Genomic DNA, 23,580 nt, shown 5'->3' on the forward strand with positions numbered 1-23,580 from the left:
TTTCCATCTAAATCTCTGAGTGACATGATTCAGATGAAGCCACCGAGGAAACCATTCACTAAAATGAGGCAGCAGAGTTACTCTAGAGTCTGGTCTCTGTTCAGCGGTGTCCTACTTTTCAGAGGTGTACAAAACTGTGGCAGACCGTGTTTTTATATACGCATAAAAAGACATCCACTGCCAGGTCATAGACCAGACAGTGTCCACAGTGCCTACATCTTCCTCATTATAGGGAATCTTCTTCTTTGGGTTCCATCTGAATCACATACTTCAGGGATTTACATGGAAACCCAGAGTAAGAGCTCAAAGTAGAGCACAGGATAAATGTTAGCCAATCTTTACTGCAATCGTTTGGAGGCAGACTCGACAAAATAGCAGGTGAAGAATTGGTATTATTTATTTTTTACGCCGCTCCTCGTGTGGCATAAGTGATTACATGACTTTATTCTTCGGGACAATGCGATTACAGTGATACCAGATTTATATAGTTTTTTATGTTTGGCTGCTGTTACACACTAAAAGAATGTTTTTGGGTTTTTTTTTGCAAAAACAAGTTTTTGCATAGTCATATTTTGTGAGCGATAGTTTTTACATATTTCTGCAGACAGATTCACGTGAAGGCTTGTTTTTTGTGGGATGAGTTGACATTTGTATTGGTACCATTTTCAGTCACATGACATTTTTTGATCGCTTTCTATTCTGATTTTTGGGAGGCAGAATGAATTAAAACAATAACAAGCAATTCAGTAATTTTTTGGGGGAGTTTTATGCTGTTCTGCATGTGCTAAAATTGATTAGGCAGCTTCATTCTTCGGGTCAGTACAATTACATCGATACCCCATTTACAATGCCTTTTGAAAGTATTCGGCTCCCTGGAACTTTTTTTTTTTTTTTTTTTAGAAAGTTGCTTAACTTTTTATTTCGGAAGCAAATTCACAATTTAAAAAAACCTTTTTGAATGTCTACATAAGTCTTTAAAGTTTTCCATGACTTCAATATTTATGATGTATTGTCAGGATAGGCTGGGGGTCTAAATCTTGGCACCTCTACCAATCAGCTGATTTTTTTTTTTTTTTTCCAAAGAACTTTATTGGGATTTTGAATTTTAACCTGGAGAGGAGGGGGAGGGGAACGAAGGGAGGGGAGGAGAGGAGAGGGAAGGATAGGAGTGAAGGAAAGAAGGGGAGGGTAAATACAACATACTATGCGTAGAAATAATTCAACTTAGAGTGAAGCAAGGGACGCAACCCTTGAAGGCAATTAGGCAAGAAACGAGTCATCAACAGTTTATCTAAACGATGTAAAGAGACGGTCCTTATGAAAAAACTTGTTAACATCAAGCAACTACGGCTACGAAACCGACGTTTAACATGAGGGGGGAACGAGAGAAAGTCTTGTGAACATTTTCATCTTATATTGAGACGTAAACCAAGTTAATTATGTTGGTTGCTCAAGGAGGATAACGCTGCTCCCATATATGCCACTTTTGGTAAAATTTGCTAAATTCATTATTAAACAGGGCAAATTTGAGTTCAAATTCTCTATGTTGCATCATGAGTTTGACAACGAAGGCTGCATTGGGCAGTGTGGGCTTTTTCCAGTGGAAGGCAATGGATTTCTTAGCTACTAAACAGAGATGTAGGGATGTAGGGTTATGCGCAATAGGGATCTGTCGATAGAATTAGTGTCTAAGGAGAGAAGGGCTAATTGTGGGGAGAGGGTAGAAGGGGATCCTGACAAGTTAGAGATGATTGAGGATATTTCCAGCCAAAAGAGGGCCACTGTGGGGCAGCTCCAAAAGATATGTAGTAAGTCGCCTTTATGGCCACAGTTCCTCCAACATAGGGGTGAGTTGGATGCGCTAATGTGAGACAGTCTTGCTGGAGTGTAGTACCACCTGGAGCACACCTTAAAGTGTGTTTCCAGAAGAGACATTGAAATTGATGATTGGTATAATGCCGAAAAGGCCTCCTCCCAATCGTCTGTAGAGGCCTGGAGGCCTAGGGATTTCTCCCAGGTTATTAGAGCTGCGCTTTTGACCAGTGATGAATCTTTATTCAAGCTATTGTAGATGAACTTGTGACTCCAGAAGATTGGGTGATTTGGATTGGATAATATTTTTGAGGAAGACTCCGAGAATTTCAATTTGAAGTTGAGAAATAGACTTAGTTTTTCCCTCAGGATCATGTAGTGAAGGAAAAGAGACGAGGGGGCGTTGAATTTGTTTTTTAGTGAACTGAAGTCAATAAATTTAGACCCAGTGTAAATGTCGCCAAGGGTTTGAATTTTTAAGTCAGCCCATATGGGGGGTAGGACAAGATTCAGAATTGAATAGATAAATAGCAGGGATAGTTTGAGTTGGACAGGGTTGTTTTTAACCCCATCTTCCTTTTTTAGAATTGAGGACCATGCGAGAGAAATCGCCTGAAAAATTGGGTGGTTGTGGGTTTTGATGGGGGAACTAGATATAGCTTTGAGAATGATGGATTTAAGGGGTTTTCTTCCGTTGATCTCTACCTCCAAGTCGAGCCATGCGGGTTCATTCTGGTCTGACCACCAAGGTGAGCTTTGTTTTAGTAGAAGCGTATTATAGTGGGCCGTAATATTTGGGAGATCCATTCCTCCGTGGATTTTTGTTTTGTAAAGGGATCTAGTATTAGTTCTGGGCTTTTTATCGTTCCAGATGTATTTGTTTAGCCTTGATTGGATTTTATGCAGGAAAGATGCGGGGATGGGAAGGGGAATACATCTAAGGATATACAAGATTTTTGGTAGGGTAAACATCTTAACTGTTAGGTTTCTTCCCCACCAGGATAAACTTTTGTCATTAAAAGTGTTGCAATCCTTTTTAAGTATTTCATCTATCTTCCCCAAGTTTGAGGAGATAGTCTTATCAAGGTTTTTGTTAATTATGATCCCTAGGTATGGGAATTCTTCATTACACCACTTGAATGTTATTACCTTTTTCAAGGAATTGATTTCCTTTTTGCAGAGATGGATGGGTAGGATGTTAGATTTTGAGCCGTTGATTTTGAATTTGGAAAGAGATGCAAAGTTTTCAAGTTCTTTGATGGTTTCTAGAGTGGAGACGGATGGATTGGTAAGGGTTAGGATAATGTCGTCTGCAAATAAACTAAGTTTATGATGACGTTTGTTGGTGGATATGCCTGTAATGAGAGAATTCTGCCTGATACGTTCCGCCAGGGGTTCAAGTGCCAAATTGAAGAGTAAGGGGGATAAGGGGCAGCCTTGTCTAGTGCCATTGTTAATAAGGAAGGGGTCTGAGATATGATTATTGCAGGTGACTTTGGCTGTAGGACCTTGGTATAATGTCATAAATGAAGAGATAAGTTTGTCATTAAAACCAAATTTTTGAAGGGTTTGTTTGAGGAAGCTCCAATCTATACGATCAAAGGCCATTTCGGCGTCTAAAGAGACAAAAACTGTGGGGGTTTTGGATTTATTAGTGAGTTTGATTTGATTCAATATCCTTCTGGTGGCGTCGGCAGGTTGCCGATTTTTAATAAACCCCATTTGATCATTGACTATCAATCTAGGGAGGATGACGCTAAGTCTATTGGCCAAGATTTTTGAGAACAACTTGATGTCCGTGTTCAGGAGGGATATAGGCCTATAGCTACTAGTATCCATAGGGTTAGCTGCTTGCTTTGGGATAAGGACGATTGAAGCCTCCAACATTTCTGGAGGGAAGGAACCTGAATCAGAAACATAATTAAATAGTTTAACCAGGTGAGGTGTTAGGTTTTTTTCAAAAGCTTTGTAATATGAATTACAAAAGCCATCTGGCCCTGGGGATTTTTGCGGTTTGAGGTGATTGATGGCCTCTTCAACTTCTGAGGAAGAGAAAGGGGCTGATAGGGATTCAATTTCTTCTTTTGTGAGGGAAGGAAGGTTGATGTTGGCAAGATAGGATTTAATGTCCGAATCTTTTGGTGGGGGGGATGTTGGGTCTAGATTAAGGTTATATAATTTAGAATAATATTTGGAAAATTCATTAACTATATCTTGGGGGTGGGACAAAGTGGTGTTGTCGGAAAGGGAAGAAATTCTATTAATTTTGTTATGGATTCTAAGTTTTTTTTATTCTATTTGCCATGTATTTGGTTGGCTTGTTCAGGGAGGAATATACTTTAAAATTGGAAGAATTAAGGGCAGCTTCGTAAGGTAGGAAGAGGAGGGATCTTAAATCTTGCCTAAGGGAGTTTAAATCTGTTAGGAGTTTAGGTGAGGAAGAAGGAAGGCTAATTAGGGACTTTTCCAGGTCACGGATGTCTTTTTGAAGTTTCTTAATTTTTGCCCTTTTTTCCTTTTTTATTTTAGAAGATATGTTTATTAGAGTACCTCTAATAACAGCTTTATGGGCGCACCAATTGGTTGCGGGGTTGGTGATTTCTGGAGGGTTTTCGTTGAAAAAATGGGAAATATTATTTTGGATCGTGTTCGCATGAATGGAATCGTGAATAATAAATGAGCTGCATTTCCATGTTTTAGAATTTTTTAGGGAGGGGCCAAGGATAACTTCTCCGGTGACGGGGGCATGATCCGACAGAGTTCTATCCCCTATGTCTACTTTTTTGAATTTTTCCAGAGAGAAAATGTCTGACAATATTAGATCAATCCTGGATGCCGAATGGTGGACCGAAGAAAAATGAGTATACTCTCTAGATGTGGAATTAAGACATCTGAAAGTGTCATAGAGCTCACTTTTGTCCAGCCACCGATTCAGGTCCTCTGAGGCTGGTCTCAGGCCAGAAGAAGAGTAAAGTGTTTTGTCAGGGGTGACATTAAAGTCGCCTAGGAAGATGAGGTTACCCTTTTTAACCTTGTTGATTTTCTTCAGGAGCTTGGACAGAAAGCTAATCTGGTTTTTGTTTGGAGCATATGTGTTGATTATAGTACAGTCTTGGCCGTTAATATTGCATAGCAGGATGTGATATCTGCCTTTTGGATCAGCATATTACTCAATGAGCTCGAAAGGTACACTATTCCTGATCAGGGTGATCACCCCCGCTTTTTTGCTGGAGTTACAGGCCTCAAAAATATGAGGAAAGCTACGGTGATTAAAGTAGGGGTGATTCCCCGCCAGGAATTTTGTCTCTTGTATGCATGCGATGTCTGTCTGAAGACTGATCAACTCTCTCCACAGAGCATGTCTTTTTTGTGGGCTATTCAGCCCTCTAACATTATAGGAGAGTATTTTGAATGACATATTTACAAAATAGGACAAAAAAGGCTGATGTAACCTAGTAGGAGACAAGCATAAAGTCACAGCAGGAATAGAAGGACCTAAATATAACTTTTCCCTAGTCTATCCACAGATCAACCAAAACTTGGTGGGTACCTAGGGAGAAGAAAGGTCAGAACAAAACTGGTAGGTCGCAGAACTACCTAGAAAAAAGGTAAAGGGGGGTTAGTACATGTGGACGAGAACAAGGGGTTTATCCCAAAATATGATGAAAAAAGGGGTTGAAGGAGACCCCTTAAGATGGAAGATAATCATTTAAAAAAAGAACATACCGTATATACTCGAGTATAAGCCGAGATTTTCAGCCCAAATTTTTGGGCTGAAAGTGCCCCTCTCGGCTTATACTCGAGTCAATGTGGGTGGCAGGGTCGGCGGGTGAGGGGGTGAGGGCGCTGAGGTATACTTACCTAGTCCCAGCGATCCTCGCGCTGTCCCTGCCATCCCACGGGCTTCTGTGCTGCAGCTTCTTCCCCTCTTCAGCGGTCACGTGGGACCGCTCATTAGAGATATGAATAAGCGGCTCCACCTCCCATAGGGGCGGAGCCGCCTATTCATTCCTCTAATCAGCGGTGCCGGTGACCGCTGACAGGAAGAGCTGCGGCACCGAAGACCAGGCAGAGGGACAGCGCGAGGATCGCCAGGACTAGGTAAGTATAGCATATTCACCTGTCCTCGTTCCAGCCGCCGGGCGCCGCTCCATCTTCCCGGCCGGCGCCTCCATCTTCCCGGCGTCTGCGCTCTGACTGTTCAGGCAGAGGGTGCGATGACGCATACAGTGTGCGCGGCGCCCTCTGCCTGATCAGTCAGAGCAGAGACGCCGGGAAGATGGAGGCGCCGGAACGAGATGCCGGGAGCTGCAATCAAGGGAGGTGAGTATGTGTTTTTTTTTTTTATTGCAGCAGCGGCGGCAGAGATTTCTATGGGGCACAATGAACGGTGCAGAGCACCGTATATGGCACAGCAATGGGGCACAATGAACGGTGCAGAGCACCGTATATGGCACAGCAATGGGGCACAATGAACGGTGCAGAGCACCGTATATGGCACAGCAATGGGGCACAATGAACGGTGCAGAGCACCGTATATGGGCACAGATATGGGGCACAATGAACGGTGCAGAGCACCGTATATGGCACAGCAATGGGGCACAATGAACGGAGCAGAGCACCGTATATGGGCACAGATATGGGGCACAATGAACGGTGCAGAGCACTGTATATGGCACAGCAATGGGGCACAATGAACGGTGCAGAGCACCGTATATGGCACAGCAATGGGGCACAATGAACGGTGCAGAGCACCGTATATGGGCACAGATATGGGGCACAATGAACGGTGCAGAGCACCGTATATGGCACAGCAATGGGGCACAATGAACGGAGCAGAGCACCGTATATGGGCACAGATATGGGGCACAATGAACGGTGCAGAGCACTGTATATGGCACAGCAATGGGGCACAATGAACGGTGCAGAGCACCGTATATGGCACAGCAATGGGGCACAATGAACGGTGCAGAGCACCGTATATGGCACAGCAATGGGGCACAATGAACGGTGCAGAGCACTGTATATGGCCAGCAATGGGGCACAATGAACGGTGCAGAGCACCGTATATGGCACAGCAATGGGGCACAATGAACGGTGCAGAGCACCGTATATGGCACAGCAATGGGGCACAATGAACGGTGCAGAGCACTGTATATGGCACAGCAATGGGGCACAATGAACGGTGCAGAGCACTGTATATGGCACAGCAATGGGGCACAATGAACGGTGCAGAGCACCGTATATGGCACAGCTATGGGGCACAATGAACGGTGCAGAGCACTATATGGGGCACAGCTATGGGGAAATAATGAACGGTGTAGAGCACTATATGGCACAGCTATGGGGAAATAATGATCTATTTTTATTTTTGAAATTCACCGGTAAATGCTGCATTTCCACCCTAGGCTTATACTCGAGTCAATAAGTTTTCCCAGTTTTTTGTGGCAAAATTAGGGGGGTCGGCTTATACTCGGGTCGGCTTATACTCGAGTATATACGGTATTTGATTAACGGCCCAATGATTTGACGAAGTCCATTCCTTCATCAACCGAGTATATCGGGATGATTTTTTCCCTGAAGGAGACTAGAAGTTTGAGCGGGAAGCCCCATCTATACTTAATGCCTCTGTCGCGGAGGGCTGAGGTGACTGGCCTGAACTCTCTGCGGCCTTCCAGGGTGTCTTTGGAAAAATCAGGAAATACCTTCAGATTTTTGTAGGGGTCTGGGAAGGATTTTTTATCCCTCAAGTAAGATAGAATGGCCTCCTTAGTCTAGAAGAAATGAACTTTGAGAATAGTATCTCTAGGTAGGTCAGCGGGGACCTTAGGAGGTTTTGGCAGTCGGTGAGCCCTGTCAATTGATAGGTCCAGGTCTGATAGATCTGGCAAGGCTGATTTAAATATGTCTTTTATATGTTGAGATAACTGATCTTGGGGCACATCTTCAGGGATACCTCTGATTTTTAAGTTATTTCTTCTACTTCTGTCCTCCAAGTCGGCCATCTTGGAGCGTAGGTTCTTCAATTCAATGTTAACTCGGTCAAGTTCGTCAAATGAGATTGATGACCTGTGTTCGAGCCTGTTGATCCTTTCCTGATGTTTGGATAGTTGTCTGTCTAAGTTGTCTATTTTATTGTCTAATTTGTCACAGTATTTTTGGAAGTTAATATCCATTTCCGTCTTTATTGTTTTGACGGCGATATTTAATTTTTCGTCCATTTTAGATGCTAGCTTATTAAGTAAATCTTCGTAGTCTGGCGGATTAGAGCTTACGAAGGGGCCTGGGGTATCATATTTGGTTTTGCTCTTCATGGGAGTTGGATTTGGAGAGGTGTCACTAGAGTCAATCTCGTCTTCTACTCCAGAGTAATTTTCCATAGGTGTGTATTTCTCACTTATTGCGCCTGGGTTCGATCTTTTTAGGCTATATGATGAGTCCATTTTTATTGGGGAAGGTTTACTGGTTGGAGACTTGCTAAAGGAATCATATTCTAGAAGGTTAGGAAGGTCTCTCCTGGGAGACCTGGATCTGGGCCTGGGAGAGGAGAAGGAGTTGTGTCTAGTTTTTTCCTGGTCTCTGCGACTCAGGGTTTTTTCTTGTTTCTGACTATATTGGGATCTTAGTGGTGCAGTTGGGACGGTTTTTCCTTTGGGTTTAGTGCCGCTCATGTTGACAGATAGAAGGCTTGAAAGCCGTTGGTACCTTAGCTGAATTTGTTCTGATGTAATTGAGATGAATGCAATGGCACTGAGTTTTAGCCTTTTCCCTTGATTATCTGTTAATGAAGGAAATGGTGCACCTTGTTATAAGAGGTCAGATGAGAAAATACTGTAAGATTCACTAAGCAGGTTAATTTTTGTAGTTTTGGTGCAAGACTTAGAGTTTAGAGCTGTTGTTCTCTGTTATCAGGTCTGGGGAGCAGACAACAAAATGGCCCCTGCGTATGAATACCTGAATATTTTTGCCAGGACTTCTTCCCTTAGGCAGCTAGTTAGAGATCTTAGGACTTTTGGTTTATTGGTTGTTTACTTATTTATTTATTTATTGTGAGACCGAGTTTAGGGGGGGGGGATTATTTATGCCCTTAGCTTATGTGCTTATATGGGGGCTTGGAATGTAAGAAGGAGAGGTGGAGGGGGATCGAACCTGTGACCTCCCAGTACTACGTTGTTGGAATGCGCCCCAGGGATTGCCCGGCAGGTCCGGGATTGCTGGGGAGGGTGAGAGACAGGGCCCGCTGGAAGGGTCAGGAGCTGGGGCTGTTACCTCCTTCAGCACCACTGCAGCTCCGGTATCTCCTGCTCAGATCTCCGTCGCCGGAGATATCTTCGGCGGCGCCAGCGGAGACACGGGCTCAGGATGAAGGGGCGGAGCTTCGGGTCCCCTTACGAGACCGGAGCTCCAGTACTTGCCGCGTTGGTGAATGCGGTCCGGGTCTTTTACTCCGGGAGTGACGGCTGGGGGATCCTCTGACGGCGGCTGCAGGTACGGAGTTCGCCGCTGCTGCGGCTCTGTGATGTTTGTCGGCGCCTGACAGACGCTGGCGGTGGAGTCCCGGCGGCGTTGTTCCTGGTGCGGCAGGAGACTTCCGTCCTCTTCTGTCCCCTATGCTCCGGAGCCGGTCTTCTGGGGATAGCCGCTGTGTCTTCTGCCGGAGCAATCGGCCGGCTGTCTGTGTTTAGGTTATGGACGCCGCTGCAGCTCTGCTCTCTCTGCCTGCAGATATCGGCTGCTAGGGTAGGGTCCCCGGCGGCGTTGCAAGCCTGGGACTATTTTGTCTGCAGACTCTGGCTGGTGCAGGGGTCCCAGGTGTTCCGTCTGTTTTCTCCTATACCCGGTGATCGGTCTTGGGACCCCTGGAAGGGGGAGATGAGTCCGTTGTGGCCGTTTATTTCTGTGGACAGGAGGCAGAAATTCCTCTTAAGGGCGGCGCGGATGAATCCGCTGGGCGGCAGGCCTGAGACCTAGACGCGCTTGGTGCAGCTTTGGGGCTTTGGAGCCCTGAATGAGGAGAAAATGTCCCGGGATTAGGTTGAAGGGGGTCTCTGGTGTGTCAGCTGATGTTGAAAGGGGTCTTTGTGGCGTGGGGGTCTCCTTGATGCGGTGGAAGTAGGTTATTTGGGACAAAACCCCAGGAGCTCTCTCTTCACAGGTGCTTCTCCATCAGCACCGAAGCCACGCCCCGGCTCCCTGGAACTTTTTAACCTTTTCCCACATATCATGCTTCACACATAAAGATACTAAATGTAATTTTTTGGTGAAGAATCAACAACAAGTAGAACACAATTGTGAAGTTGAACGAAATGTATTGGTTATTTTACATTTTTGTTAAAATTCAAAAATTGAAAAGTGGGGCGTGCAATATTATTGGGCCCCTTTACTTTCAGTGAAGTAAACTGACTCCAGAAGTTCATTGTGGATCTCTGAATGATCCAATGTTGTCCTAAATGCCTAATAATGATAAATATAATCCACCTGTGTGTAATCAAGTCTCCATATAAATGCACCTGCTCTGTGATAGTCTCAGGGTTCTGTTTGAAGCACAGAGAGCATCATGAAGACCAAGGAACACAACAGGCAGGTTCCTGATACTGTTGCGGAGCTGAATATTTTTGCAAGGCACTGTATATCATTTTTTTAGGTTTCTGGTGCTTTTATAAGACTATTTTGTAGAAAAAAATTATTATTTTTATTATTTTTGCATCACTTTTTAGAGGGTTTTTTTCAGCTGATGGAGATGCATGTTTTTTTTAATCGCATTTTATTCCACTTTTTGTAGTATGATAAAAAAGCATAGTTTTTTGCCTCGTAATTTTTTTTTTTACAGTGTTTACTGAAGAGGTTAACTAGTGGGATAGTTTTATAGATCAGCTCGTCCCGGACATGTTAATACCAAATGTGTGTACTTTTTTATTATTATTATTTTGTGACTATTACTTACTATTTTTTTTTGTTTAAACTTTTTTTTACTTTATCCCACTATGGGGCTTTGACTTTCACAGCTCTGATCACAGTTAGAAAACAGCAATGCAGGAGCATTGTTATGCTTTATAAATGCCAGTGCTGTGCAGAGTATGATCTAACCAACTTGCTAGCCCTGCTGACCCAGATGTTGTCATGATCAGGGGTGTCAAACTGCATTCCTCGAGGGCCGCAAATCATGCGTGTTTTCAAGATTTCCTTAGCTTTGCACAAGGTGCTGTAATCATTATGTGTGTAGGTGATTAAGTTATCACCTGTGCAGTACAAGGAAATCCTGAAAACATGACCTGTTTGCAGCCCTCGAGGAATGCAGTTTGACACCCCTGGTCATGATGACATATTGTCACCATGACAACCATCGGCCCCTTGCGATGACATAGTGGGGGCACCGATCGGAGGGCAGAAGGAGTGACAGGTGTCCGCTGTCATGTCAGTTGAACACACGGCAGCGATCGCAAACTTGCACAGCTCCTATGCACGCAAAATCGCCTGGAAGTATCCATACATCCAAGGTCACATGAAAATAAGCAACTATGTGATATATCTTATATATGTGATATATCAGAGAATTTTGCTTCTTTCTCCTCCTGGACTGATCATTCATTCTCAATTCAGAGGAAAAATCTGTATTCAGTGAAGACACATTTCTAAATTATTGAGATAGGAGATGGCAGTTGCTACTGATGAGATTATATGTGGATCGGGGGGTGAGGAGCTCTGCCTCTAGCTCCTCCCTTATCCTCACCTCCTTTCTTCCACACAGAATCTTGTCAGTGGTAACTGCCATGTCCTATCTTAGAAATATAATATTTTGTCTACACTGAATACAGATTTGTATTAAAATGATACCTTGGTTGATGAAATCTGTCTTGTGGTTGTTTATTCTTTATTTTCAGTTTTGAGTTAATGATATGCTCATGCTCCGGGGTGGGACGTGTCTTCATGTAGTGCTCTGATTAGGCATTCATGTGTATGGCTTCTGTCAGGTCACTGATCCCTCACTGACCTGCCTCCTATTTTAAATATTGTGGTCTTTTGGGAAAAAGATTTTACTTCAGCAAAATGGCGCCAGATCATGTGCAGTAGCATCTATTGCTTGCCAATAGATTCTGTACTACAGTGCAAGCGCCGTCAACGCCATTTTCCTGCCGCCAAATTTTAATTTCAAAGCCAACAGTCAAAAAAATTTGGCTGCAGCAAAAAGGCGCTGGTAAGCGAAAGATGCTACTGGGTATGCGCCGCTGCCATTTTGCTGAAGTAATTTTTTTTTCAATGCCAACTCTATTATATGCCGTATATTAAATAGGGGATAGGTCACAGAGGGATGAGTGACCTGTCATTAGCCATAAGGATGAATATGTAAACAGAGCATCACATGAAGACCCTCACAGGCCGCCCCGAAGCAGGAGAATCTCAATAACTAAAAACCACAAATACAGATTAAACAACAACCATAAGACGGATTTCATCAACCAAAGTATCATTTTAATCAGTATAACAGAGTCAACCTGTCGATGTCTATAGTTTAAATCCTGCTGAAATGTTCGCTTTAAGTCCTTTTTGTAGTGCTTTGAAAAGCCAAAATAAATCTCTCATAGCATCTTCTCCCAGTCTCTGCTCATCATCTCCCTTCTCTCAGTTAAAGATAGCATCAAAGAGTAGGGACGAATTCTACACAGATCTCCACAGTGTGGAGAGGAGAGACAGTAGCTTTAATCTGAGGGAGGACAGAGAAAATAGTCGATAGAAAAGAAGAAGCACATGAAGAAAAAATAAGTACAGTATTAGATCTGTGTTGATAAATACAGAACTTACCGTATATACTCTAGTATAAGCCGAGATTTTCAGCCCATTTTTTTAGACTGAAAATGCCCATCTCGGCTTATACTCGAGACTGTCCCAGGGCGTCGGCGGGGGAGCGGCAGGAGTGGCAGCTGTCACATCATACTCACCTGCTCCCAGCACGGTCTCTAAACTTCCCTGCTTCTGATGGTCTCCGGCGCCCGCAGCTCTTCCTGTGTTCAGCGGTCACGTGGTACCGCTCATTAAAGTAATGAATATGGACGCGACTCCACTCCCATAGGTGTGGCGCGCATATTCATTACTTTAATGAGCAGTACCATGTGACCGCTGAACACCGGAACAAGCTGCCGATGCGAGCCGAAGACCAAAGGAGAAGCAGGAACTTGCCAGGATAGGGTGAGTATGACAGGGGAGGGTGAGCTATGCGATATTCACCTATCCCCGTTCCACTACCGGACTCTGTCTTCCGCATCCTCTGGCTGTGACGTTCAAGTCAGAGGGCGCGATGACATGGTTAGTGCGCGTCCTCTGCCTGCATAGTCCCAGAAGACACAGCAGCGTTTGGCGGTGGAACAGGGACAGGTGAATATCGCAAGTGCCGGTGGCCTGAGCCAGTGGTGACACCAGCACCTGGCCGCCAAAGAGCGCCGGTGTCCCCGCCTGCTCAGGACAAGAAGTGAGTATGTCATTTTTTTTTTTTTTTTTTATCGCAGCAGCAGCATACGGGGCATATTATTTTATGGAGCATCTTATGGGGCCATCAACCTTTGTGCAGCATTATATGGGGCATAATATATTATGGAGCATCTTATGGGGCCATCAACCTTTATGAAGCAGTATATGGGGCATATTATTCTATGGAGCATCTTATGGGACCATCAACCTTTATGAAGCAGTATATGGGGCATATTATTCTATGGAGCATCTTATGGGACCATCAACCTTTATGGAGGGGCATATTATTCTATTGAGCATCTTATGGAGCCATCAACCTTTGTGCAGCATTATATGAGACATAACATTCTATGGAGCATCTTATGGGGCCATCAACCTTTATGGAGCAGCATATGGGGCATATTATTCTATGGAGCATCTTATGGGGCCATCAACCTTTATGGAGCAGCATATGGGGCATATTATTCTATGGAGCATCTTATGGGGCCATCAACCTTTGTGCAGCATTATATGGGGCATAATATTCTATGGAGCATCTTAAGGGGCCATCATTAACCTTTTATGCAGCCTTATATGGGGCATATTTTAATATGGAGCATCTTATGGGGCCCATCATGAACTGTATGGAGCATTATATGGGGCTCCTGATTCAATATGGCTATTCAAAAACACAACCTACTGATGTCTCAATTAATTTTACTTTTATTGGTATCTATTTTTATTTTTGACATTTACCAGTAGCTGCTGCATTTACCACCCTAGGCTTATACTCGAGTCAATACGTTTTCCCAGTTTCTGTGGCAAAATTAGGGGTCTCGGCTTATTCCCGGGTTGGCTTATACTCGAGCATATACGGTACATCCAGCATATATTATTGGCAGAAAAATTGTCATAAAAAAAACCTGAAACTTGGTTCTGGCAATGAACGGTCTACAAATGAAAAAAGGAAAGAAGTTTTTAGTTTTAGTTTATTGTCATAGGCATCCATATCATTGAACCCATCGTCTTTTCATCCATATAACAAAAATTAACATATAGGGTGGTATCCCACTAGTGTTTTTCAGAAAAACAATGCCTTTTTGGTGGAGTTTAGCCTGACATTTTTTGTGGCAAAAAATGCAGCCAGATGGTAAATGGGTAAGCAGATCCTTAGTTAGGTTTTGCTATAGGGAAAAAGGGCACAAAACACATAAACATAAATTCTTGTAAAATTGCATTTTTTACAAGCTAAAAAACTGCAAATGCAAAGCAAACAAAGTTATTTGAAATAAAATGAAAGGGCAATCTCTCCAAATGCTGCAACTATATCTTACTTCCAGTAATTCATCTCCGCTGAACAGTTTTCCACTGCGACCAACAGCACCTTCTGGTAATATAGACCTTAAGAAATGATGACCAGCAGAAGCTTCAAGGCTTATGCCCAATCCACTGCTCTCACTGAACTTGTTAACCTGGGCAACCTGAAAAATATATATAGAAAGTGTACAAAACTGTAAGTGTGTATCTTTGAGCAAATACTCATCCAAGCTGAATTCATTTGGGAAATGCATATAATCGCTTAAGTTTCCATAATTAACTATATTGGATTTTGCTGTATTTTGGAGTAAAAAAAAATCCTAAAACACATTCCAACTGTCAGCTCTGGAATGAAAAGATAAAGAAGGAAACACATACTGGCAGAATGCTGTGCTGGTTGTCTAAAAATGAGAATGCATAAAGACAACTGCACATTATATTCTGCATTTCTCAAGTTAAAAATTGTAAAACCAAATTATTAAACAGGTTTAAGACAGATCGCAGGTCTTTATGCGTAAATGGGTTGTCCTTTCTGAACCACTCTTGTCCATATGTGCTTTATAAATTGAGGTTCTGCACTCAGAAGGCCAAAATATAAGCCAGAGTGGAACTCATTCTTTCAAAAGTGAGTATCTTAAAACGTAAGGTTTAGCTTGAAACCCCATCTACCATATTGCTGAAACGTAGTCGCAATGCAGGGAAATTCAGATTACATACTGCCAAGATCCAGAGATCTGTGAGTTAGGAGATGAACAGCCAAAGTACTCACAGACGTCCTGTGGCTCCCTACTTCTAAGGCCGGCGTCACACACAGCGTAAAACAATACGGTCCGTATATTACGGCCGTAATACGCTGAAAAGTCCCGAAAAAAGTGGTCCGTAGCTCCTCCGTAGGCAGGGTGTGTCAGCGGTTTTTGCGCATGGCATCCTCCGTATGTAATCCGTATGGCATCCGTACTGCGTGGTTTTCTCGCAGGCTAGCAAAACCAACATACCGCTATAGAAGTGATCCATGTGTCCCAAAAAGAAAAGAAAATATATATATACTGTCTATATATATATATATATATATGTGTCAGTAGACACATATATTAGAGAGAAAAGCCGGTAATTCAGAGCGGTGTACAGTAAAATCACACTGACAGCTTACAGTAGAATAGGTAGAATAAATGTGTACACATAGAATAGGTATATATATATATATATATGTCAGTGAGACACATATATGTATATATATTAATATTTATTCCAGCGCTAGACAGCTTGAAAGCCGGTAATTCAATTACCGGCTTTTTCCTTCTCCTTCCTAAAACCCGACATGATTTGAGACATGGTTTACATACAGTAAACCATGTCTTCTCTCCATTTTTTTTGCAGATTCCACACTACTAATGTCAGTAGTGTGTATCTGCAAAATTTGGCCGTTCTAGCTCTTAAAATAAAGGGTTAAATGGCGGAAAAATTGGCGTGGGCTCCCGCGCAATTTTCTCCGCCAGAGTAGTAAAGCCAGTGACTGAGGGCAGATATTAATAGCCTGGAGAGGGTCCACGGTTATTGGCCCCCCCCTGGCTAAAAATATCTGCCCCCAGCCACCCCAGAAAAGGCACATCTGGAAGATGCGCCTATTCTGGCACTTGGCCACTCTCTTCCCATTCCCGTGTAGCGGTGGGATATGGGGTAATGAAGGGTTAATGCCACCTTGCTATTGTAAGGTGACATTAAGCCTAATTAATAATGGAGAGGCGTCAATTATGACACCTATCCATTATTAATCCAATTGTAGTGAAGGGTTAAATAAAACACAAACACATTATTTAAAATTATTTTAATGAAATAAAAACAATGGGTGTTGCAGTATTTTATTCAACGCCCAATCCAGTCACTGAAGACCCTCGTTCTGTGAGTAAAAAAACATAATAAACCAACAATATACTTACCCTCCGCAGATCTGTAACGTCCAACGATGTAAATCCTTCTGAAGGGGTTAAAACATTTTGCAGCAAGGAGCTGTGCTAATGCAGGCTGCTCCTCGCTGCAAAACCCCAGGGAATAAGGCTAAAAATAGATCAATGATCTATATTTAGCTTTATTTGCGGTGAGGCGCCCTCTGCTGGCTGTTCATAGATCGTGGGAAATTACCTAGAAAGCCAGGGAGCTTTCTAGGTAATTTCCCACGATCTATGAACAGCCAGCAGAGGGCGCCTCACCGCAAATAAAGCTAAATATAGATCATTGATCTATTTTTAGCCTTATTCCCTGGGGTTTTGCAGCGAGGAGCAGCCTGCATTAGCACAGCTCCTTGCTGCAAAATGTTTTAACCCCTTCAGAAGGATTTACATCGTTGGACGTTACAGATCTGCGGAGGGTAAGTATATTGTTGGTTTATTATGTTTTTTTACTCACAGAACGAGGGTCTTCAGTGACTGGATTGGGCGTTGAATAAAATACTGCAACACCCATTGTTTTTATTTCATTAAAATAATTTTAAATAATGTGTTTGTGTTTTATTTAACTCTTCACTACAATTGGATTAATAATGGATAGGTGTCATAATTGACGCCTCTCCATTATTAATTAGGCTTAATGTCACCTTACAATAGCAAGGTGGCATTAACCCTTCATTACCCCATATCCCACCGCTACACGGGAATGGGAAGAGAGTGGCCAAGTGCCAGAATAGGCGCATCTTCCAGATGTGCCTTTTCTGGGGTGGCTGGGGGCAGATATTTTTAGCCAGGGGGGGGCCAATAACCATGGACCCTCTCCAGGCTATTAATATCTGCCCTCAGTCACTGGCTTTACTACTCTGGCGGAGAAAATTGCGCGGGAGCCCACGCCAATTTTTTCCGCTATTTAACCCTTTATTTTAAGAGCTAGAACGGCCAAATTTTGCAGATACACACTACTGACATTAGTAGTGTGGAATCTGCAAAAAAAATGGAGAGAAGACATGGTTTACTGTATGTAAACCATGTCTCAAATCATGTCGGGTTTTAGGAAGGAGAAGGAAAAAGCCGGTAATTGAATTACCGGCTTTCAAGCTGTCTAGCGCTGGAATAAATATTAATATATATACATATATGTGTCTCACTGACATATATATATATATATATACCTATTCTATGTGTACACATTTATTCTACCTATTCTACTGTAAGCTGTCAGTGTGATTTTACTGTACACCGCACTGAATTACCGGCTTTTCTCTCTAACAGCGCTGCGTATTTCTCGCAAGTCACACTGCTTGTCCGTGTGTAATCCGTATTTTTCACGCTTCCATAGACTTTCATTGGCGTATTTCTTGCGCAGTACGGTGACAAACGCAGCATGCTGCGATTTTGTACGGCCGTAGAAAGCCGTATAATACTGATCAGTAAAATACGGCAGATAGGAGCAGGGGCATAGAGAATAATTGTGCCGTATTTTTTGCGAGTTTTACGGACGTAGATTCTGCGCTCTTACGTCCGTAAAACTCGCATGTGTGACGCCGGCCTAATAGTCAGTGGTTGTACTAGGGTTCAAAACCCTACCATTAGGATTTTCTGACATGATAATGTTTTAAAGTAAACCTTCCTTTTAAATATCTAGTTTCAGGCCTTGTTATATTTTCCAGTATTAGAGTGAAAGAGAAATTCTTCCAACTGTAAAATCTGGTACTCCTATTAATTAAAATTAGCAAACTCAATGTATGAATGGAAAATTTGTGTCACGACTAGTGATGAGCGAGTATACTCGTTGCTCGGGTTTTCTCGAGCACGCTCGGGTGACCTCAGAGTATTTGTTAGTGTTTGGGGATTTCGTTTTCATCGCCGCAGCTGCATGATTTACGGCTACTACCCAGCCTGAGTACATGTGGGGGTTGCCTGGTTGCTAGGGAATCCCCACATGTATTCAAGCTGTCTAATAGCTGTAAATCATTCAGCTGCGGTGATGAAAACTAAATCTCTGAACACTAAAATAATCGGAGGCCACGGGAAAACCCGAGCAACGAGTATACTTGCTCATCACTAGTCACGACTCTATTGTCGAGTGTCCCAGGATTCTCTGTCCCTAACACTAGGGGCGCCCTAGCTCCCCCTGTTCCCTGCATCAGTTCTGATGGTGAAGTTGCCACGTACATTGCCTTAGCTTCTGAATGGAGGAGAGGGAAGTATTGTACCGTAATACTCCAACCAGACTAACAAGGTAATACGAACAGGGGTAAAGAAAAATATCCAACATACATATACTGACACAGATAACAGAGGGATGCATCGGGGAGTGAAGGATGGAGTTAATCCAAAGTAGGAGAAGAAAGTGAATTATCACATACTCAAAGCCTACATTCACAAATAAACCCACCAAATGCCTTCTCCAACAACAACCAGGGCCCAGATTATATAGGGGATGGGAGTGGCTAACAGTGCACAGCTGAGAGCCTTAGCTCCAGGAGCTCTCAACAGAGCAGATTGACCCCTGCACTGCCCAAACAAATTTACACTGTTTAATAAGAAGGTGAAGTGCTTCTAACCAGTGCAGAAGTAGGAGAAGTCAGACAATGCGGTCTTCTTTCTGGCTCCTCTCTGGCGCGGTAAATCCATGACAATTTGATTGTGCATAAATATTATTAAAATATTTCAATACTGATACTCCAATATAAAACTTGAATATGACAAGAAATTCTAGAGCAAACTGTTAGATATTTACAATGCTCAGCATAAATGAGTGCACCCCAACAGATTTGTTAGAAAACTTTTAGTTTCCTTCCAGAGTCAACATTTTCAATCATAGGCAAGTCTAATTATTAATTAAACAGGTGTCTAGCAGTCAGCTGACTATGAAAGGGCATTATTTTAAAAAGAAGCCCTCTTCCCATTTTATGATGCCAGCAATGGCACCACATGGAAGAGAAATATCACAAGACTTGAGAAAGAAAATAATTTCTTTGTAAAATAAAGGTGAAGACTACAAGGATATCAGTAAAGCTTTACTAATCAGTCAGAATACTGTGCAAAAGTGATACAAAAAATTAACAAAGAAGGACCTGAGACCATGTTGCAGAGAGGTCCAGGTCGACCACGAACGTTAACATGCAAAACAGGAAAATCTTCTGACGAGAAAAGTTGAAGAAAATTGAAATGCAAGTTCACTGCAGTTACAAAAAGATGCAGAAAGTTGCAATTCTGAAGAAGAACAGGGTGAAAATGATTCAGTGGGTTCCTGATCTGGACCCAATCTAACACCTATGGAGAATACTGAAGAGACAAGTTGAGCATCACTCTCCATCCAGCATCCAAGCTCTAAAAGACGTCGTTATTGAAAATTGGAAAAAGATAGATGTCGCAATACGACGCCAACGTGTTCATTCCATGCCTGGAATCCTTGGTGCTGTCCTTAAAAATCATGGAGGTCATAGAAAATACTAGATGTAGTTGTTTTTGATGTGGGGTGTACTCATTTTTCCATAATCTGAAGATTTTGTACTTCGAATTATATTACTCTTACTTTCATGTTATGGATTAAAAATAAGTTCCATGAAACTCACGCTTGCCAAAATGTCGGAAATTGTTCTTGTGTTCAGTGAGATATTAAAATTTTACGTTTCGAAGGGGGTGTACTCATTTATGCTGAGCAAGATATGTGACATCCAGACACAATATGAGAATTAATAATGATGTGACTTTTTAACAGATCTTGTGGACAAATTATCACCGTAAGTCTTCTGCTACTTTTATTTGAATAAAATTAATAGATTAACCTACACAAATGATTAAACATACCACAATATCATAACTATCACCCATGATTCTCCGCCACTTGTTTCTGAGAGCTTCTTCCTGAGTTGTGGTCAGGTTACATTCATCTTCTGGAAAAGAAACAAAAGTAATATGAAAATATATTCAACTTCATGATACGTTACTTCTCAAAGTAAAACGTCGTGCAAAATACACAGCGTTTCACAGTACCAGCAAAATCAATGAGATTTCTGAAATCTCATGCACACGTTGCTTTTTCTTTTCCGCACATATTTGAAAGCCTGATGAAATTTTGTCAAATTGCAGCAAGTCAAGTGTTTCAGCGCTTTTGAAACGTTTTCACACATTCAAAAGAATGCCTAGAAAAAGGAACTGGTGGAATCCATCTAAAAAAGGATATCCTGGGGAAGATGCAAGGGAAATGGTAAAAGACCCCTGGAAATGGAAATGAATCTCTGCTAACAATCCAATGCTTTTAGGGGCAATTCGAGTTTAAATGAGTATTCCCATCTCCAAGATCCTATCCCAATATGTAGTAGGTGTAATAATAATAATAATAATATTAGCAAATACCTCCAATTAGAAATGTAGTATAGTTCTTCTGATTTGCTATGCTTTTCAGTAGCGACGGACAGTTGTTAGTGGCCCTAACCATGGATACCCAAGCTACTGTAACACCCTGCACATGGGGTAAGAAACAAAGCGAATCAGAAGAACTACAGGTCCTTCTCAAAAAATTAGCATATAGTGTTAAATTTCATTATTTACCATAATGTAATGATTACAATTAAACTTTCATATATTATAGATTCATTATCCACCAACTGAAATTTGTCAGGTCTATTGTTGTTTTAATACTGATGATTTTGGCATACAACTCCTGATAACCCAAAAAACCTGTCTCAATAAATTAGCATATCAAGAAAAGGTTCTCTAAACGACCTATTACCCTAATCTTCTGAATCAACTAATTAACTCTAAACACATGCAAAAGATACCTGAGGCTTTTATAAACTCCCTGCCTGGTTCACTACTCAAAACCCCCATCATGGGTAAGACTAGCGACCTGACAGATGTCAAGAAGGCCATCATTGACACCCTCAAGCAAGAGGGTAAGACCCAGAAAGAAATTTCTCAACAAATAGGCTGTTCCCAGAGTGCTGTATCAAAGCACCTCAATGGTAAGTCTGTTGGAAGGAAACAATGTGGCAGAAAACGCTGTACAACGAGAAGAGGAGACCGGACCCTGAGGAAGATTGTGGAGAAGGACCGATTCTTGGGGAACCTGAGGAAGCAGTGGACTGAGTCTGGTGTGTAAACATCCAGAGCCACCGTGCACAGGCGTGTGCAGGAAATGGGCTACAGGTGCCGCATTCCCCAGGTAAAGCCACTTTTGAACCATAAACAGCGGCAGAGGCGCCTGACCTGGGCTACAGAGAAGCAGCACTGGACTGTTGCTAAGTGGTCCCAAGTACTTTTTTCTGATGAAAGCAAATTTTGCATGTCATTCGGAAATCAAGGTGCCAGAGTCTGGAGGAAGACTGGGGAGAAGGAAATGCCAAAATGCCTGAAGTCCAGTGTCAAGTACCCACAGTCAGTGATGGTGTGGGGTGCCATGTCAGCTGCTGGTGTTGGTCCACTGTGTTTCATCAAGGGCAAAGTCAATGCAGCTAGCTATCAGGAGATTTTGGAGCACTTCATGCTTCCATCGGCTGAAATGCTTTATGGAGATGAAGATTTCATTTTTCAGCACGACCTGGCACCTGCTCACAGTGCCAAAACCACTGGTAAATGGTTTACTGACCATGGTATTACTGTGCTCAATTGGCCTGCCAACTCTCCTGACCTGAACCCCATAGAGAATCTATGGGATATTGTGAAGAGAAAGTTGAGAGACGCAAGACCCAACACTCTGGATGAGCTTAAGGCCGCTATTGAAGCATCCTGGGCCTCCATAACATCTCAGCAGTGTCACAGGCTGATTGCCTCCATGCCACGCCGCATTGAAGCAGTCATTTCTGCCAAAGGATTCCCGACCAAGTATTGAGTGCATAACTGAACATTATTATTTGTTGGTTTTTTTGTTTGTTATTAAAAAACACTTTTATTTGATTGGATGGGTGAAATATGCTAATTTATTGAGACAGGTTTTTTGGGTTATCAGGAGTTGTATGCCAAAATCATCAGTATTAAAACAATAAAAGACCTGACAAATTTCAGTTGGTGGATAATGAATCTATAATATATGAAAGTTTAATTGTAATCATTACATTATGGTAAATAATGAAATTTAACACTATATGCTAATTTTTTGAGAAGGACCTGTATACTACTTTTCTAATTGGAGGTATTTGCTAATATTATTATTATTCACCTACTACATATTGGGATAGGATCTTGGAGATGGGAAATACCACTTTAAACTCTACATGCTAATATCTCTGCGATGGAAATAAGAAAATAAAAAGTTTTATCCAGCTCTGCAGCCACTATTTAACCTGTCACAACTGGAGAAGGTTTACATTTTAGCCAAAAAGGTAGTTTTGGATGTGGAAAATGTAAAAGGTATTTGTTTAAAGGGGACATTTGCAAACAAAAAGGCAGGATTACATTATTTTGTCTTTTTTGGAAAAAAAAACTATATTATTCAGAGTTGTCATTTGGTTTAGGAACCAGATTTCTGTCTGAAAGCCTTTAACTTTTTTTGTGAAAAGAAACACAATGTAACCTGTAATTTCCTGTCTGAATGACAGAAAATTAAATAGCTATGCCTAATAAGCATTTTGACACCTAGGATATGCTTGCATTGCAATATCTTACCATATAGCAAAATGCTGGTAATCGCAAAAATAAGAAAATAAGACTTGATGTCAAATAATATTTTCACTGAGGTGCAAGTTTACATTTTCTGGATCAGGCCTCGTTCACACGGTCAGTATTTTACATCTGTATTTGTAGCCAAACTGCTTACATTCCGTTTTTGCGCCATTATTCTCCAAATCAGTGGAGATCTGAGACGTCGTAATACAAAATATCATCCATTAATCAGATAGGTGATAAATGCTGTGTTATATAACACGTTGAAGAAGTAAAAGGCTTGTGTGAATTTGTGAAATGTCGCGTTCCATAAGGGGGAAAAAATTAATCATATCTATTTGCGTAAGTTGTTTTGTTCAGATTTTATTTTCTGAAGGAGATAAAAGACATTTAAGGCCCCCATAGATATTAGCTGAACCCTTCTATATTCACAGGTTCAGCCAACAGTCTAGTTTAA

The 23,580-nt window shown here is 42.1% G+C and overlaps 1 protein-coding gene across 2 annotated transcripts in view; it reads right to left on the reverse strand.

Annotated features, from left to right (window-relative positions):
• The window catches only part of MPDZ (multiple PDZ domain crumbs cell polarity complex component), a 246,070-nt gene that overhangs the window by 164,172 nt on the left and 58,318 nt on the right, over positions 1-23,580 (reverse strand). For both annotated transcript variants that reach the window (XM_069764966.1, XM_069764959.1), the window contains exons 13-14: positions 20,331-20,416; positions 14,589-14,735 (exon numbers count right to left, since the gene is read on the reverse strand). In XM_069764966.1, coding sequence (XP_069621067.1) covers positions 14,589-14,735; positions 20,331-20,416 — 233 coding nt within the window. The remainder of the gene's footprint in view (positions 1-14,588; positions 14,736-20,330; positions 20,417-23,580) is intronic.

This window comes from Ranitomeya imitator, chromosome 1 (genome assembly GCF_032444005.1).
Source record: "Ranitomeya imitator isolate aRanImi1 chromosome 1, aRanImi1.pri, whole genome shotgun sequence".
Classification (NCBI taxonomy): Eukaryota; Metazoa; Chordata; class Amphibia; order Anura; family Dendrobatidae; genus Ranitomeya; species Ranitomeya imitator.